Source organism: Montipora capricornis, chromosome 11, assembly GCF_036669925.1.
Source record: "Montipora capricornis isolate CH-2021 chromosome 11, ASM3666992v2, whole genome shotgun sequence".
Classification (NCBI taxonomy): domain Eukaryota; kingdom Metazoa; phylum Cnidaria; class Anthozoa; order Scleractinia; family Acroporidae; genus Montipora; species Montipora capricornis.
This window is the reverse complement of record NC_090893.1, coordinates 22,774,618-22,792,117: the sequence shown is the minus strand read 5'-3', so window position 1 is coordinate 22,792,117 and position 17,500 is coordinate 22,774,618. Positions and strand designations below refer to the sequence as shown.

The window sequence follows — 17,500 nt, the reverse complement described above, 5'->3', positions numbered from 1 at the left end:
AATAATAATATTATTAAATAATAAAATGTAAATACAATAATTACATTTACACAAAATTATGAGCTAGAAACAGCAAGTGATAGGCGCCGCAAGGCCTCTTGCATGAGGGGCAGATGGAACGCCATGTCCGTGGACTTTCCGGGTCAAAAAACGAAAGAGCCTCGTTATTATAAAGTTTAAGTTTGCACTTAAAAGCACTGATATCAACTGTGTTGAGCCTACGGTCAGGGTAGGGTATTCCAAATTCTAGTAATTCTACTGAGGTACGATCTTTGGAAAGTTAAAGTTTTACATTTCGTAGGTCGGAAAAGGAGAGCATTAGGATTGCTTGTTGACCGTGTTAAGCGAGAAGGTACAAGCGGTTTAGGGATAATACCCGGGTCTAATTCTATTAGCCCATTTAAAGCCTTAAAAAGGAAAACTAAGTCCCAGTATTCATGCCAGTAGCAGATGGGTAACAACGAGGTGCGCACTAGGCGGTCTTGATAGGAATCTGTGCAAAAGAACGGCAGACGTAAGATGAATTTTGTCGCTTGTCTTTGTGCTCGTTCCACCTTCCTCGTGAACTCAATTGACTGTGGTGCCCATATCTGCGTCGCATAGCCCCGTGTGGGTCGCACAATCGATAGATATAATGTTCGACGCGTGCGCTGGCTCTCCACCTCAGTCAGCAGCACTCCTACGCAGAAACCCAAGCAGCTTGTTTGCTTTGGAGCAGCAGTCGAAAACATGTTTCGACCAACGTACAGGTCACTTTGAATAGAGACTCCAAGGTCTTTCTCGATCTCTGTAACTTCGAGTCCCTCGCCTTTGATGGTGTAGGGAAATAGTATGGGATTCCTTTTCCTAGTTATTCTTTGACATTTACACTTCCTGAATCCTCTCCTCCTCCTCCTCTGCGTCAGAACCAACCACTGAAACACGCACGTTGTGTAACGTGAAACAAGATATGAAAGTTATGAACACCAATATCATGATAACGTAAAATTTTTCAATAAATATGTTAATGTAGTAGAGAAGTAATATATTGAAGCACAAAAGTATCGCGTTTTATTGGCTAAGCGTGTTCGTTACCATGACGACACCTATATTCTCACATGTGAAAGATAAAAATGATATGTTCACTGCGCGTGGTGAAGATCATTATGGTTTTTTTAGTAAAAGGTGAAATCCTGGTATTTCATCAGTATCTACCTTGTGTTTACATAGCCTCATTCAAACACTCGGGGGAGTCGTCAAGTCGTTCTAGCACTGGAGCACTAATTGGGGACACTTTAAACTGAAATCATCTATTAACGCAAATCAAGTCAAATGTTACTTTTTAAAGAGAGGGGAAGACCGGAGTACCTAGAAAAAAACCTCTCGGTGCAGAGTAGAGAACCAACAAACTCAACCCACATATGACGCAGAGTCTGAGAATCGAACTCGGGCCATATTGGTGGGAGGAGAGTGCTCTCACCACTGTGCCATCCCTGCTATGTAAACACGGAAAAAGTCCGCTATTGCCGTTATAAAATATTTCTCAAAAAGAATTCGACAAATGAAGGAAAATGCTGGTTTTTTTCTTCTTGATTGAATCAGATTTTCTTCATGCACGCTCATATTTTCTGCCAGTCAATCAAAACAATGACGCGCTTCTGGCAACACCCGGACATCACCAACCAAAATTCGTGTGATGTCACAGCCGTGTTAATATATTCCCATCTAAACACAGTTATATATTGACCAATAAGAGTGCGCGCACTGTCCTGATTATTTTATAAAAATGAACACGACAGAGTTAAGAATCCCCTGCTGGTGGGAGGCAAACTAGTTGGCTATTTACAAGCGCAGCCCAGGAGTTGAGGCGGGGAATGCTGACAACAACTCCAGCTGGTGGTCAGAGGGGGACCTGAACACGAGACCTCCGGATCTCTCAAGTCCAGCACCCTCACCATTCCGCTACGCTGACGATGAGAATAATGAAGCCTGGAGTCATTGATACCGAAATGTTGCGTGATTTTTCCGTGTTTTATCATTTACTGATTGTGTTTTTCTCCCTTGAGGACCCTGGTGAAGTCCATGGCAGCCTATCAGTGCTACTCGACTGCACTGTGCGCAATAGCACCAATACTGTGTCTCACTACACAAGTTCCAGAAATGGATGACTGCTCCCAAAAGACCCAGGTATTAACTGCACTTTATTATATTGCAAGCAATTCTCAGGCTAAATGGAACACTCTGATTGACTCAAAGGCGTAGCGTGAGTTTAGCGTGAAGGTGTACGCACACGAAGAATGTTTAGAGCGTCGAACGAGTTTCAAAGTTAAGGGGTCTGGGGGCATGCTTCACCAGAAAAGTTTGGAAGTGACGGTCTTGAATTCGAAAATGCCATTTCTGACTATTTTCAAAGGATATTTCAATAAATAAAGGCGAAGGAAAATGCAGTAGTTAGTTGTTTATTTAACCCATCTGCCGAGTTTTCTTTGCAGCAAGCTACAACACAAACAGGGGGTTTACAGTACAAGCAAAAGGCAAGACGTCGCAAACTCTGTTATAACATCATTTCCTTTAAAAATAACCGGGAACTGGGGCTTCGAAGGGTAGAGTGTTTTTTTTTTGCTTTCGTCCACTATTACGTTTTGGTGCCGTTAAGGCCTGGCTAAACGTTAACGGGTCCACTGAACATGTTAGTGTAACATCATCCAACATTGCTGAATCGAACATGTTGCACTCGTTCAGCCACCATGTTGTATCATGTTGGAAGTTGTTGAACGAAGTTTGATTTCCATCAAACATCGTCTTCAACATCATCCAACCATTCTTTTGTTCTCAAGTGTGAACAAAAGTGTTGCATTCGTTCGGCCATCACATTCAACAGTGTTGCACGCGGGCGTGCGCTGCAGCTATCGGTATCCATGGTGATGATTTATTCATTGCATCTGTTTCGCGCGTTGCCACGTCAGTTCAAGCTAAGGAATGGTACACGAGCAAAGTCTTGAATGTCTGAGCGACGAAAGGTTAAGCAATCTCTCTTCGAACAGATAGCCCTTCTTGTGGTCAAAGGGGCATGGCGCCAATGTATCTGCAGGATCTTTTGCAAGTCACGATCCTGGGACGCTGCTCCCTACCCTGTTACGCCCTGGGTCTTCTGAAGGTTCCTCACACCTGCATGGTGCAAGATCTTTGGAGACCGGGCTTTTGCTGTTGCCGTTCCCAGATTCTTGAACAGCTGTCCTCTTTGTATCACAGAGAGTGACTCTATTGATGATTTTAAAAGGAACTTGAAAACGCCAACATGACGAGAGTTTGTTTTCTAAGGATTCTGGGTAGATTTTGGTTCCAGACCCTTGAGTCCAAAATTCTGGATACAACGTGTTGCATTCGTGTGGTCACCTCTTTCGACGCTTTTAAACAGCGTCCAACAATGTTGGATGAAGTTGGATCCGTTTGGCCGTTTGGCCAGGCCTGTATGGGTTAATGAAAAGATATTGGAAATACTCACACACAGAGACACCAGTTTAATTCGAAATTTAAAAATCTTGGCCCGATTTTATAATGACTAAAACAAATTAATGCCTCCATTGAATAACGATGCCCGGATTTGAGCTGTACGCACGGGCGTACGTGCGTATAAGAACGCTACGCCCCTGTGACTGGTTTTCGGTCGGGACTTTATACAGTACGGACCATTACCATGGAAACTGCTCGTTTCCATATTTTTTCTCTCCCCCTGGAAATTCAAGTTGAGCGAAACACAAAAAGTTTTTAAAAAGCGGAATTTATTTTTTTCATCACAACAGTACAGTTATAGCAAGCAGAATTTAGTTCTACATGGAAAAGTTTACCTTTCAAAGTTCGCTGTTGGAAGACGAACATTCACCAAACTGTGAAGGGGTCCGAGCGCATTAAATCATATCCACATGTATTTTGCGCTATATAAGTAATAAATTATTATTATTATTATTATTATTATTATTATTATTATTATTATTATTATTATTATTATTATTATTATCGCTCAAAGAAACGATGCGATATAATGAACAACTTACTAACCCCTAGGTCGTTTTTGCACGGTCATTTCGGCCCTCGCGTTCCGTTAGTATGTCATTACATGTTGCATGATACATGAACTTCCCCATTGTGTGAATAAGTCTGCAAATCCTTCAAGCATCATGACTAGGTTGTGTTTTAAAGGAAAAACGTACAAAAGTTTCGCGGGCTAGAACCATGCCTACTTTGAATACATCGTCTGACCTTTATCATTATGTCAAAAGGACAGAAAATAAAGTGATAGAAGTGCCTCATCAGCGATAAACGGGAATTAAGTCTCTTTTTATCTGGAAGTTTCCAAAGTGTGTCTGCCTGCTTATCACAAAAAGGCCACAATTTCAAACTTCATTAGAAGAGTGCTAACCTTCAAATCAATTGTCAAGATTTAAAACAAACAATGATATATCGGATTTTAGCTTTAAAATGTCTATTCAAATATCGCTCTATCAGAGACAATCTTACCTCGCTTAAAAAGGCAAAAACCTTGAAAAATACTTAGATCTATGAGAGCAACAAATGTTTTTGTGTGCGGTATCCCTTCCGTCTTGTTTACATCCTAAAATGCGGGCGAAGTATCCTAAAAGTATTAAGTACTTGCGGTTTTTAGAGTACTGTAAAAACAGGCTTAAAACCAAGGGACGTAAACTGACATCTTAGCTACTCAGCCATTAATGAAATTGAGGTTTTCTAAAAAGGTCGCAGAAACCGTGGACAATAAAGCTTGGTTTTCAATAGCGACGCAAGTACAAGCGCAAACACAAAGCAGAAACATAAGCAGCTTATGATAGTGAAAACGAAAGTCGACATAAGGATGAAAATCAACCACAGAATCCGCCGTTTTGTTCAAATGCTCAGATCCACGAGGAATCTGTAACGAGTGCTTTAATTGGCCAGACGTAGCGAATTTCCTTGTATTTATGCTGTGTTTCGTTTTCACACGACGCAAGCGAACACAAGCATAAGCGCAATCACATGGAAAAGGAAAAAGTTTTGATCCTTGTGCTTGTGCTTATGCTTTTCTCAACCTCGTTTTCAGGGTGAAATAAGCGCTCTTATGCTTGCGCTTGCGTCTCTAGTGAAAACCAGGCTGAAATCTTCTACAGCGTTGGATAAGAGAAGATCGTGATCAGTCAAAATTGATTAAAGACTATTTAATAAAATTCCAGTAGACTTCTGCACGACTGATAAGCCATGTTAAAATGTAAACACTTTCTACGTCAATTCAAATTTTTCTTTTTATCTCTAATCTCGACAGAAAAGTGCTTGTCCTCAATTGGAGAAAGGTGTAACCAACTTAACACATCACTGCACAACCTTGTTCCCAGGGTGGAGGGGGAAGCCCCCTCGGAACGAGGTTGATTACTGCCTACAATAGCTACCTTAAAACACACTGAGAAAAAATTGTAAGCAAACACTTCATTCACAGAAAAGATAACAGAACAAAATGTCTCCAAAATTATCCATTTGAAACTAAATTTTTTTTTTTTTTCCAGTGGACTTTTCCCAGTTTTTCTCTTGCTTTCCGACAGGGTAGTTGCAGATTCTAGATTCTCTTTTCATTGGAAAGGTATAAGCAAGAGAAAATGAGGGGACAGAGAGGGAGGCTCAAGGCGTTGGCCGGGATATGTTATGTCCACGAAAGTTATTTTTAGACGAGCGGAAGTCTTTGTTCTAGCGGAAGTCTGTCTTCTGAGACGTCCGCATGCAGTCTTGCCTCGCTCTCAGGTTCTTAGTGAAAAGAGAAAATGATGGCGCACGTGGAAGGCTGATGAATATATATTTTCTTTCAAACATCGGACCGAGGTTGGCCTGCATGCGGACGTCTCGGAAGACTTCCGCTCGTCTAAAAATAACTTTCGTGGACATGACATATCCCAATGGCTGGACCGGGAGCCTCCTTCTCTGTCCCCTCATTTTTTCTTGGTATAAGGGAATCTTGGCTTTCTTTACATTTGTTTCATTAAAATACGAGTTTGCGCAGATGGCATCAATCGTGCTATTTAAAAATTGACTTCAAATGCTAAAAAAACTTGTTAAACTTTAGTTAAACCTCCAATTTTAAGCCTTTTAGCTTTGATATCGACCGAGTTATTATTAGCCATCAAAAACTGATAAATTCTTGGGTGACAAAGGCGTTACTGATCCCATACTATTCTTTGTAAAATTTCGAATTTCAAAGCATCATTTCTCAGAGCTTATTAGAGCTTATGCAGTGATGCACCTTCAATATTCATTACTTTATTCTCGGCTGTTTGACTAGAAAACGTTAGCCTTATGCTAATAAGGCAAAAATATATCACATCTTAATGGAAAACAGGGAAAACAGAAATGCGTCTGTTGCCCACGTCGGCTACTATGAGACTGCCACCACTGTTTATAGCAGCAAAAGAAGGAAAGTCATTTTCCAAATACTCACCATCAAATTTACACAAAAACTTGCCGCTCAGAGTGAAGAGTTGCAGTCTTTGGGTACCTGCATCACATACAATCAGTTGTTTGTACTCGTCAATAACGAGTCCACAAGGACCAACAAACTGGCCATCATTTAACTTTCTTAGTTAAACCTCCAAAAACCTTTTAGCTTTGATAACAAGCCAGGTATTCGCCATCAAATACTGAAAAGTTCTTGGGTGACAACCGGGGGGAGGGGAGGAAGGGGGGGGGGGGGGGGAGGGTTTCAGCCGTTTTGGTCATAAATATGGTATCGATTTTGGCCAATTTTCCGCCATTTTGGTCATATTTAGGGTATCGATTTTTGCACTCTAGTCTTGAATTCGTTTTTTATTTAAAAGCTACTTCTTTATCATGTAACCTACACCTAATAAAAGCAGATAAACACTGCCTTTAACATTGGTCTGAATTAGGGAAATAATTATAAGGCAGGTCTGCACCAGGATATTGATTTAAGGGTCAGGTCATAAATAGGGTATCAAATTTTTGGTCAGGTCATAAATAGGGTAGGGAAAATCGCAGATTTCGGTCATAAGTAGGGTAAGGGTTTTGAAAAGCGGGCCGCACACCCCCACCCAATTTTTCTGGGAGTACCCCCCCCCCCCCCCGGGGCGGGGGGGGGGGTGACAAAGGCGCTACTGATCCCATAATATTCTTTGTAAAATTTCGAATTTTCAAAGCACCATTGTTCAGAGCTTATATATGCAATGCACTTACAATGTTCGTTACTTTATTGTCGGCTGACTGATTTGAAAACGTTAGCTTTATGCTAATGAAGCAAAAATATATCACATCTTAATGTAAAACAGAAATGTGTCCGTTCTCGTCGTCGGCTACTATGAGACTGCCACCACTGTTTATAGCAACGTAACAAGGAAAGCCACATTTAAAATACTCTCCATCAATTTTAGTCAAAAACTTGCCGCTCAGGGTGAAGAGTTGCAGCCTATGGTTACATGAATCACACACAATGAGTCGGTTGCACTTGTCAATAACGAGTCCCATAGGACCAACAAACCGGCCATCATTGGACCCCTCACGGCCAATGTCATGTAAATACACTCCTATTTTGTCAAATCCCTTGACACCATCATCAAGGTAATAGGAAACAAAGAATTTGTCTTGATGATAAATAGCCAAGAATAGGGATTCATCGCAGTCTGGAGCACTGAAGCATTGGAGCAAGTCATTCCCGTCAGAGGAGAAAACCTTGATTTTGTTGTCCTTAAAGTCAGTTATGATTATACGACCGTAACTCGCAATGGAAAGGCGACCTGGTTTATGAACATGTTTATAATTTATGTGTTTGATGAAGTGACCCTCCTCACTGAACACACGAAGCTTATTGTCGCTTTCCCCAACTTAAGTCAGCAGGTCGCCAGACTCTGTAAATGCCACAGACAAAGGTGCACCATCAAGTTTTATCTCACTTTGAAACTTTCCTTCAGAGCTCAACAGTTGAATTCTTTTATTCCCCCCATCTGCAACAGCAATCGTTCCCGTTTTGTCACTCACATCCATGTCGTTAATGCCATCAAATTCTCCCTGTCCCTTCCCTTTTGAACCAAACTGAAAGGCAAATTGATATTGATGCTGATGAACCTGCACAATCCAAGGACTACCAGTCAGCGACTGTCCATTCACAAGGATCTCCACTCTGTGTTGTCCGGCACTCTGTGGTGTGTATGTCACTGTGTATTTGCCGTCTTTGGTGTCTTTAATGTCTGTTTTTAGTTGATCACCTTCTGGAGTCAATATGTTGACTTTAATTTTATCATGTTGTTGATAACATTGAAATTCTTCTGAATCCTTTGTAACAATGACAAAATATGTCTCCTTCCTTTCTTTTACTTCCTTGCTGTCTTGACCTTCAGCTAAGCACTTTGAGGGATCAGTCTTCGTGACAACAACTCTATCCATAAGATCCAATTTTTTTTCCACCAAGTAATGTACATAAGGCGACATGTAAAAATCGGGTTTTCTTACATTTAACAGTTCATTACAACGTCCGAGGATGGCGTGATTTGTTTCTAGAATTTCGACGCTGAAGTTTCTATCCAAGATACTCTGACAGCGTTCGAAGCAGCTTTTCAGCTGGGTGGCAACCAGCTCGAAGTTTTCCAGTCGCGTTGCGTGATGTTTATGTTCCACTTCATAAATTTCACGAAACTTTTCCTTCATTTTCCTCTCGTGTTCTCGCAAATCACGAATCAATTTTTCCACAGTGTCTGTCATTTTCTTTTCCTCGTTCAAAATTTCAACTTTGTTATTGTTTCTTAGGTCAGTTTGTTTCTTAATTTCACTCTCATATCTGACCATTTCCGCTTTCACTTTGGCCACAGCGTCGGACATTTGCATCTTTTGTTCTTTTGCTGCTTTCTGAGTGTCTGTCATGGTGTGTCGATTATGACTCACTACAGTGCATTTGTGGCAAATCAGAACTTTACAGTCTTCGCAGTAAAATTCGAGGGGTTGATCTTAATGATATTGCTGTGAACACATCACGGGTCTGTGGATCAACTCTTGCACATCTTGCGCTTGCAGTTTGTCCATCAAAACATTGCGATGACCCCTTGAGGCCTTCAAGCGTTGGTGAGCTTCAAAACAAGATGCGCACAGAAAATCCTGGCACACGAAACAGTAACATGTTGCCGTATTGTTCTCGTCACAACTGTTGCATCTTTGAGACTGTACGCTGCCATCTTCTAGAGCGAGAACATCCACCAATCGGTTGAGATGAAACGATGACGGCAAATCCTCGAAGGTGTCTGTTTCGGGAATTTGAAATGAAGTCTGGCAAACCGGACATTTGATTGTCGCTTTTAGCTGTCTCCTTGCGAAAGTTGCATGTCTGTCGAGACACTCCAGGCAGAATGAGTGAAGACATGGTAATGTCTTGGGATTTGTGACAGTTTCTATGCACAATGGGCATTCTGCTTCCTTTTTAAGAATCTTGAAAAGCTGTTTAACATCCATGATGAAGCCAGGCAACGCAAAATGAGGGCGTGTGAAATAGCGACGTCACTGAAATCCCTGGACTCTGTGCGGTCGCATGGATGACCCCGCTACTTTCCGCTTTGAGTGACACGGAGTCTTTTTTATCGCATTCTAATGCACATTATCACGAGCTAACACTCATTTTAAAACCCGAAATTTTAATTGGGCTAAAAACTCAGTGTGCTTACCATTAAGCTAAACCGACCAGCCACAAACCGATCCGCTGAAAATGGAACGACATTTTCCGATTGTAGCGATGCAACTAAATGACGGTCCTCTCTTCCTGATTCTCCCACTCCATGGTTTTCCTAAACCATCATGGAGGACGCAATAGTTGCGATGCTTTGCTTAGATTCTGAGGAGTGAGGAAGACGTCGTTTGAGAATCTTCAGTTAGGACTGCTTGTGACCGTTCAAAAGATTCTCTACCATTTCTGCATGAACAAAATTTTGAAAACAAAACGCGGGAAAAGGCGTGTAAATCAATGTTTCGGGTAAAGCAAAATTGAACGTGTTTCCTCAGTTCTTGATTTTCACGTCACCCAAAGAAGAAACAAAAGAGAGAGATGAGATGAAAAGTTTAAAAAGTCAAATAAATGTCGATACTACGTGGTTTTAATATCTCAAAAATTATTATATAGCAGTTAGACCAGACCAGGCATCAAGTAAGCAAGATTATCCAGTGTTTCCTCCTGATAAAACACAAAAAAGGAATTAAAAATTAACCTTTCAATGTAAAATTTAGCGCCGTGCTCACCAAATTTTTGTTGTCCTTTCCTTTTGATTGGGCTTATCTTATACGTAGGAGCAACCGCAAAGTAGGAATAAGCGAAAACAGGAGTAATAAAGTAGCTCAGTCACACGGCACCAACCTATAAAGCATCTTCTCTGGTGTTACCGCGCGGCCTGCATAAACCTCTTTCAATGCGCTTGTTTTGCGTGTGGGAAAGTTGCTTAAGCATGGTTTTTGTTTTCTCTTGGGACCGTCCGGTAAGTCCGGAGAGAAACTGGATACAATGCTTATGCAAAATTTGGGGGGACAAACAAAGAATATTGTGGTATTTTCCAAAGTCGACTATTGGCTGTTAAAACAATTACTTTATTTGTTCCGTGGTTGGCAAATTTGAATTTCGTCGTTTTCATCTTAGCATGGACACACGACGGGAAAACGTGTTCTTTGAAGTTTGAGTTTGGCAGCCGTTAACTTAAGCAAACTTTTGCTTGCGATAGTTTGACTGAACGTATTTGAAGCATACCTTATCAGATCAGGGTTAATTTCTTACAAAAAGTCACGTCTTTGATATCCAGTCTTGCTGCCATTCTAGGAAAACTTGCATGAACATCCCTCCAACTTTGAAGGATTGAAGACAAAACTTGTCATGTTTGCAACCAGTTAGAGCATGTTTTCCCCGTGACGTGTCCACGCATAGGTGGAAACGAAGGTATCAAAAGAAATGTGACGTCAATGTTTGTAAAGAAGAAATTCGCTATAGCCTTTTTTCCATTAGTGTAGCAGCTCTCGTAAGCTGTTATTGTTTGGTAGTGTAAGCAGCTTTTTTTCTTTTGCTTTTGGATAGGGTGGCGAGCCAATCACATTATACGTTACGAGAGCTGCTGTATTTCTCTGATAGCCTAACGTCATTCTGGCGTTGACTCGTTCCCAGTCGTCTCCCGTTACGTCTTGCTCACTCCGGCGGGCACCTGAGCAGGGTTTTCGTTTGAGACCGGAGGCCGGACGTTTCGTCCGGTCGTTTCCCATTTCATGTCCGGAACTTTGATGCCAATATTTCATGGGTTTGTTATAATTTTTTTATTATTGGTAATGGTAATGGTAATGAATTTATATAGCGCATTTTCTATTAACATATTCAAATGCGCTTTACAAGCAAGTGATCTATGGGTGAGATCGGTCATTAGCATATACAGGCGCCGCTGGCAGCCGCTATCAGTCCATTAGCGATCTCACCCAGCACATGGATGAATGAAATGAGGCCTGACCACAACACCGGGAGCTCCATACCCTACTCTTTACGAATAGTGCGTGGGTTCTTTTACGTCCCACAGGATTATGAACATTGAAGGGTTGTGACACGGGGCCTACGGTTTATAGTCCTTATCCAAGAAGACTTAAAAGCCTTAAACATTTGCGGATGTAAATACAAAGGCAGCACTTTCTCCTCAGTTATTTTAAGACCCTGAGTGTTGGTCGGGCCGGAGTCGATCTCACGACCTCCCGCATGGCAACCCGATGCTCAACCAACTGAACCATCGCTTTACTTACTTTTTAAAGAGAATTTGAGTGAACTCCCGCCTTGCCTGGGAAACAGATTCTTGGGTTCGAGACTGTCGCTGGAAACAGCGTTTTTCCGTGTTCTATTTTTCAAATTTCCTGGGGGAGAATGCGCCCTAGTAGCTCTTCCCCTCGGCGCTCGGAAGGCACCTTGCCGCGCCAAAAAATGTCACTTCCGGTTCCGGAAATATGTCCACTACTTTACAAAACTAGCGAAAACCCTGAGACGTGCGTGTCAGATTTCAACGCGCGCTGCCTGGCTAGCTTGAGGGAAACAAAAATGGATAATTGCAATTCGCTGGTATGAACCAGACAAGAAGCTCTTTTCCTTCCGGGCCCAACAATTTTAACACTGATCTGCTTATTTTGAAAACCCGGTCTTTTCACATGTTGCAAGTTTTCTTTTGATCTTATGTTAAGGTTAAAACTGCATGTATGTTGAAAAACTTGTAGAACTGAGCGTAGGCGAAGATCTTTTAAAAGCTTATTTCAATCGCCATATTCATGCAGAAATAGCTCAACCCGATTTTCATTTGTTCACATCTCAGTTCTTCAGTTTTTGCAGGTTCAGAAAAATATTTATAATTTGTGCCCGTATTAAACCGTTCACAGATGTCTGGAAATCCTCAGCACCGTTTCAGGTGCTTACCATCTTGATTTTCGTTAATAGACTATTTTCCCAATCACATAATGCAATACGTTCTGGGAGACTCTTTACAGAAAAACAATAGAAGTTATTTGCTCTTGGGACTGTATCATGCTTCCGTAAACCAAAATGAACTGTATCATGGGATTTGCGAAAATATCGAATGCAATAAGCTTAAAGCCTGGTTGTCACTAGCGATGCAAGCACAAGCGCAAGCGCAAGCGTAAGTAGCTTGTAGTGAAAACAAACCTCGACATAAGCGTCAAATTTAACCACTGCATCCGCCATTTTGTTCAAATGCTCAGACGCAGGGAATCTAGAACGAGTTCTTTACTTGGCGTAGCAAATTTCCTTGTGATTATGCTGCGTTTCGTTTTCACACGACACAAGCGAATGCAAGCATAAGCGCAAGCACAAGGAAAAGGAAAATTTTGATCATGGTGCTTGTGCTTATGCTTGCGTCAACCACGTTTTCACGGTGAAATAAGGGCACTTATGATTGCGCTTGAGTCCCAAGGGAAAACAAGGCTTTAATCTCGTACAGCGTTGGATAAGAGAAGATTGTGATCAGTCAAAATTGATTAAAAAGTATTTAAGAAATTCAAGCAGACTTCTGCGCGACTGCTAAGCCATGTTGAAATGAAAGCATTTTCTACGTCAATTAAAATTTTTCCTTTTAATCTAATCTTGACTGAAAAGTGCTTCTCTTTAATTGGAGAAAGCTGTAACCAGCTTAACAAATCACTGCACGACCTTGTTCCCAGGAAATGTCCCTCACTTGGAGGGAAAGGCGCCCTCGGAACGAGGTTGATTACTGCCTACAATAGCTACCTTTAAAACACTGAGATCAAATTGTAAGCAAACACTTAATTCACAGAAAAGATAACTAAATACCTCCAAAATTATCCATTTGAAACTAAAAATGTTTTTTTTCAATGGGTTTTTCCCCGTTTTTCTCTTGCTTTCCTACAGGGTAGTTGCAGATTCTAGTACGTAGCTCTTTTCATTCGAAAGGTATAAGGGAATCTTGGCTTTCTTTACATTTTATCTCATTAACATACGAGTTCGCACATATGGCATCAATCATGCTATTTAAAAATTGACTTCAAATGCTAAAAGAACTCGTTTAACTTTTAGTTAAACCTCCAAAAGCCGTTTAGCTTTGATAACGAGGCAGTTATTAGCCATCAAACACTGAAAAGTTCTTGGGTGACAAAGACACTACTGATCCCATAATATTCTTTGTAAAATTTCGAATTTTCAAAGCACCATTGTTTAGAGCTTATGCAACGCACTTTAAATATTCATTTCTTTATTCTCGGCTGTCTGATTAGAAAACGTTAGCCTTATGCTAATAAAGCAAAAATATATCACATCTTAATAGAAAACGGAAATGCGGCTGTTGTCTATGTCGGCTACTATGAGACTGCCACCTCTGTTTATAGCAACGTAACGAGGAAAGCCATTTTTGAAATACTGTCCATCGATTTTACTTAAAAACGTGCCGCTCAGGGTGAAGAGTTGCAGCCTACGGTTAAGTGCATCACACACAATGAGTCGGTTGTACTTGTCAATAACGAGTCCAAGTGGATAATCAAACTGGCCATCATTGGATCCCTTACAGCCAATGTCATGTAAATACAGTCCTGTTTTGTCAAATACCTTGACACAATCATCAATGTAATAAGAAACAAAGAATTTGTCCTGGTGAAAAATAGCAAAGAACGGGGATTTATCACAGTGTGGGGAACTGAAGGACTGGAGCAAGTCATTCCCGTCAGGGGAAAGGACCTTGATTTTCTTGTCCGACCAGTCAGTTATGATTATACGACCATCACTCGCAATGGAAAGGCGAATTGGTTTATCAAGATGTTTATCATTGATGTGTTTGATGAAGTGACCCTCCTCACTGAACACACGAAGCTTGTTGTCGCTTCTCGGAACTAAAGTCAGCAGGTCGCCAGAGTCTGTAAATGCCACCGACCAAGGTATACCATCAATTTTTATCTCCCTTTGAAAGTTTCCTTCAGAACTCAACAGTTGAATTCTGTTATTTCCGCTATCTGCAACAGCAAGCGTTCCCGTTTTATTACTCACATCAATATCGTGAATGCCATCAAATTCTCTTTGTCCCTTCCCTTTTGAACCAAACTGAAAGGCAAATTGATGTTGATGCTGATGAACCTGCACAATCCAAGGACTACCAGTCATCGGCTGTCCATTCACAAGGATCTCTACTCTGTGTTGTCCGGCATCTTGTGGTGTGTATGTCACTGTGTATTTGCCGTCTTTGGTGTCTTTAATGTTTGTTTTTAGTTGATCACCTTCTGGAGTCAATAAGTCGACTTTGATTTTATCATCTTGTTGATAACATTGAAATCCTTCAGAATCCTTTGTAACAATGACAAAATTTGTCTCCTTCCTTTCTTTTACTTCCTTGCTGTGTTGACCTTCAGCTAAGCACTTTGAGGGATCAGTCTTGGTGACAACTACTCGATCCATAAGATCCAATTTCTTTTTCACCAAGTAATGTACATAAGGCGACATGTAAAGATCGGGTTTTCTTACATTTAACAGTTCATTACAACGTCCGAGGATGGCGTGATTTGTTTGTAGAATTTCGACGCTGAAGTTTCTATCCAAGATACTCTGACAACGTTCGAAGCAGCTTTTCAGCTGGGTGGCAACCAGCTCTAAGTTTTCCAGTCGCGTTGCGTGACGTTTTTGTTCCGCTTCATAAATTTCACGAAATTTGTCCTTCATTTTTCTCTCGTGTTCTCGCAAATCACGAATCAATTTTTCCACAGTGTCTGTCATTTTCTTTTCCTCGTTTAAAATTTCAACTTTATTTTTGTTTCTTAGGTCAGTTTGTTTCTTAATTTCACTCTCATATCTGACCATTTCCGCTTTCACTTTGGCCACAGCGTCGGACATTTGCATCTTTTGTTCTTGTGCTGTTTTCTGAGTGTCTGTCTTAAAGTGTCGATCGTGACTTACTACACTACATTTGTGGCAAATCAGAACTTTACAGTCTTCGCAGTAAAATTCGAGGGGTTGATCTTCATGATATTGCTGTGAACACATCACGGGTCTGTGGATCAACTCTTGCACATCTTGCGCTTGCGATGACCCCTTGTGGCCTTCAAGCGTTGGTGAGCTTCAAAACAAGATGCGCAGAGAAAATCCTGGCACACGAAACAGTAACATGTTGCCGTATTGTTTTCGTCACAACTGTTGCATGTTTGAGACCGTACACTGCCATCTTCTAGGGCCAGAACATCCACCAATCGGTTGAGATGAAACTATGACGGCAAATTCTTGAAGGTGTCTGTTTCGGGAATTTGAAATGAAGTCTGGCAAACCGGACATTTGATTGTCGCTTTTAGCTGTCTCCTTGCGAAGTTTGCATGTCTGTCGAGACACTCCAGGCAGAATGAGTGAAGGCATGGTAATGTCTTGGGATTTTTGACTGTCTCTATGCACAATGGGCATTCTGCTTCCTTTTTAAGATTCTTGAAAAGCTGTTGAACATCCATGATAAAGCCAAGCAACGGAAAAATGAGGGCGTGTGAAATAGTGACGTCACTTAAATCACGGAACTGTGTCTGATTGAGACGGAGTCTCTCACGGAGTCTGTGACATTCTAATGCACTTCATCACGAACTTGGGATTTTTGACAGTCTCTATGCACAATGGGCATTCTGCTTCCCTTTTAAGAATCTTGAAAAGCTGTTGAACATCCATGATGAAGCCAAGCAACGCAAAATGAGGGTGTGTGAAATAGTGACGTCACTTAAATCCCTAGACTCTGTGCGGTCGAGTGGATAACCCCGCTACTTTCCGCTTTGAGTGACACGGAGTGTTTTTTATCACATTCTAATGCACTTCATCACGAACGAACACTCGTTTTCAAACCCGAAATTTTTTATTCGGCTAAAAACTCAGGGTGCTTACCATTAAGCTAAACCGACCAGCCACAAACCGATCCGCTGAAAATGGAACGACATTTTCCGATTGTAGCGATGCAACTAAATGACGGTCCTCTCTTCCTGATTCTCCCACTCCATGGTTTTCCTAAACCATCATGGAGGACGCAATAGTTGCGATGCTTTGCTTAGATTCTGGGGAGTGAGGAAGACATCGTTTGAGAATCTTCAGTTAGGACTGCTTGTGACCGTTTAAAAGATTCTCTACCATTTCTGCATGAACAAAATTTTGAAAACAAAACGCGGGAAAATGTGTGTAAATCAATGTTTCGGGTAAAGCAAAATTGAACGTGTTTCCTCAGTTCTTGATTTTCACGTCACCCAAAGAAAAAACAATAGAGAGAGATGAGATCAAAAGTTTAAAAAGTCAAATAAATATCGATACTACGTGGTTTTAATATCTCAAAATTTATTATATAGCAGTTAGACCAAACCAGGCATCAAATAAGCAAGATTATCCAGTGTTTCCTCCTGATAAAACACAAAAAATTTAGCGCCGTGCTCACCAAATTTTTGTTATCCTTTCCTTTTGATTGGGTTTATTTCATATGTAGGAGCAACCGCAAAGTAGGAATAAGCGAAAACAGGAATAACAAAGTAGTTCAGTCACACTGCACCAACCTATAAAGCATCTTCTCTGACGTTACTGCGCGACATGCATAAACCTCTTTCAATGCGTTTGTTTTGCGTGTGGGAAAGTTGCATAAGCATGGTTTTTGTTTTCTCTTGGGACCGTCCGGTAAGTCCGAAGAGAAACTGGATACAAGGCTTATGCAAAATTTGGGGGGACAAACAAAGAATGTTGTGGTATTTTCCAAAGTCGACTATTGGCTGTTAAACTAATGACTTTTGTTCCGTGGTTGGCAAATTTGAATTCCGTCGTTTTCATCTTAGCGTGGACACACGACGGGAAAACATGTTCTTTGAAGTTTGAGTTTGGCAGCCGTTAACTTAAGTAAACTTTTGCGTGCGATAGTTTGACTGAACGTATTTGAAGCATACCTTATCAGATCAGGGTTAATTTCTTAGAAGAAGTCACGTCTTTGATATCCAGTCTTGCTGCCATTCTAGGAAAACTTGCATGAACATCCCTCCA

General features: G+C 41.1%; 2 protein-coding genes and 1 long non-coding RNA gene across 3 annotated transcripts in view; 1 reads left to right on the top strand and 2 right to left on the bottom strand.

The window, feature by feature from the left end:
- Window positions 1-17,500, top strand: part of LOC138023545 (uncharacterized) — a 55,815-nt gene that overhangs the window by 3,817 nt on the left and 34,498 nt on the right. The window contains exon 2 of the long non-coding RNA XR_011126708.1: window positions 2,046-2,166. This is a non-coding gene — a long non-coding RNA (uncharacterized lncRNA). The remainder of the gene's footprint in view (window positions 1-2,045; window positions 2,167-17,500) is intronic.
- Window positions 7,714-9,455, bottom strand: LOC138024121 (E3 ubiquitin-protein ligase TRIM71-like). The gene has a single exon (XM_068871226.1). It carries the CDS (start codon window positions 8,878-8,880, stop codon window positions 7,849-7,851), a length of 1,032 nt encoding a protein of 343 aa, XP_068727327.1. The 5' UTR covers window positions 8,881-9,455; the 3' UTR covers window positions 7,714-7,848.
- LOC138023544 (E3 ubiquitin-protein ligase TRIM71-like) lies at window positions 13,714-16,716 on the bottom strand. The gene has a single exon (XM_068870547.1). It carries the CDS (start codon window positions 15,500-15,502, stop codon window positions 13,796-13,798), a length of 1,707 nt encoding a protein of 568 aa, XP_068726648.1. The 5' UTR covers window positions 15,503-16,716; the 3' UTR covers window positions 13,714-13,795.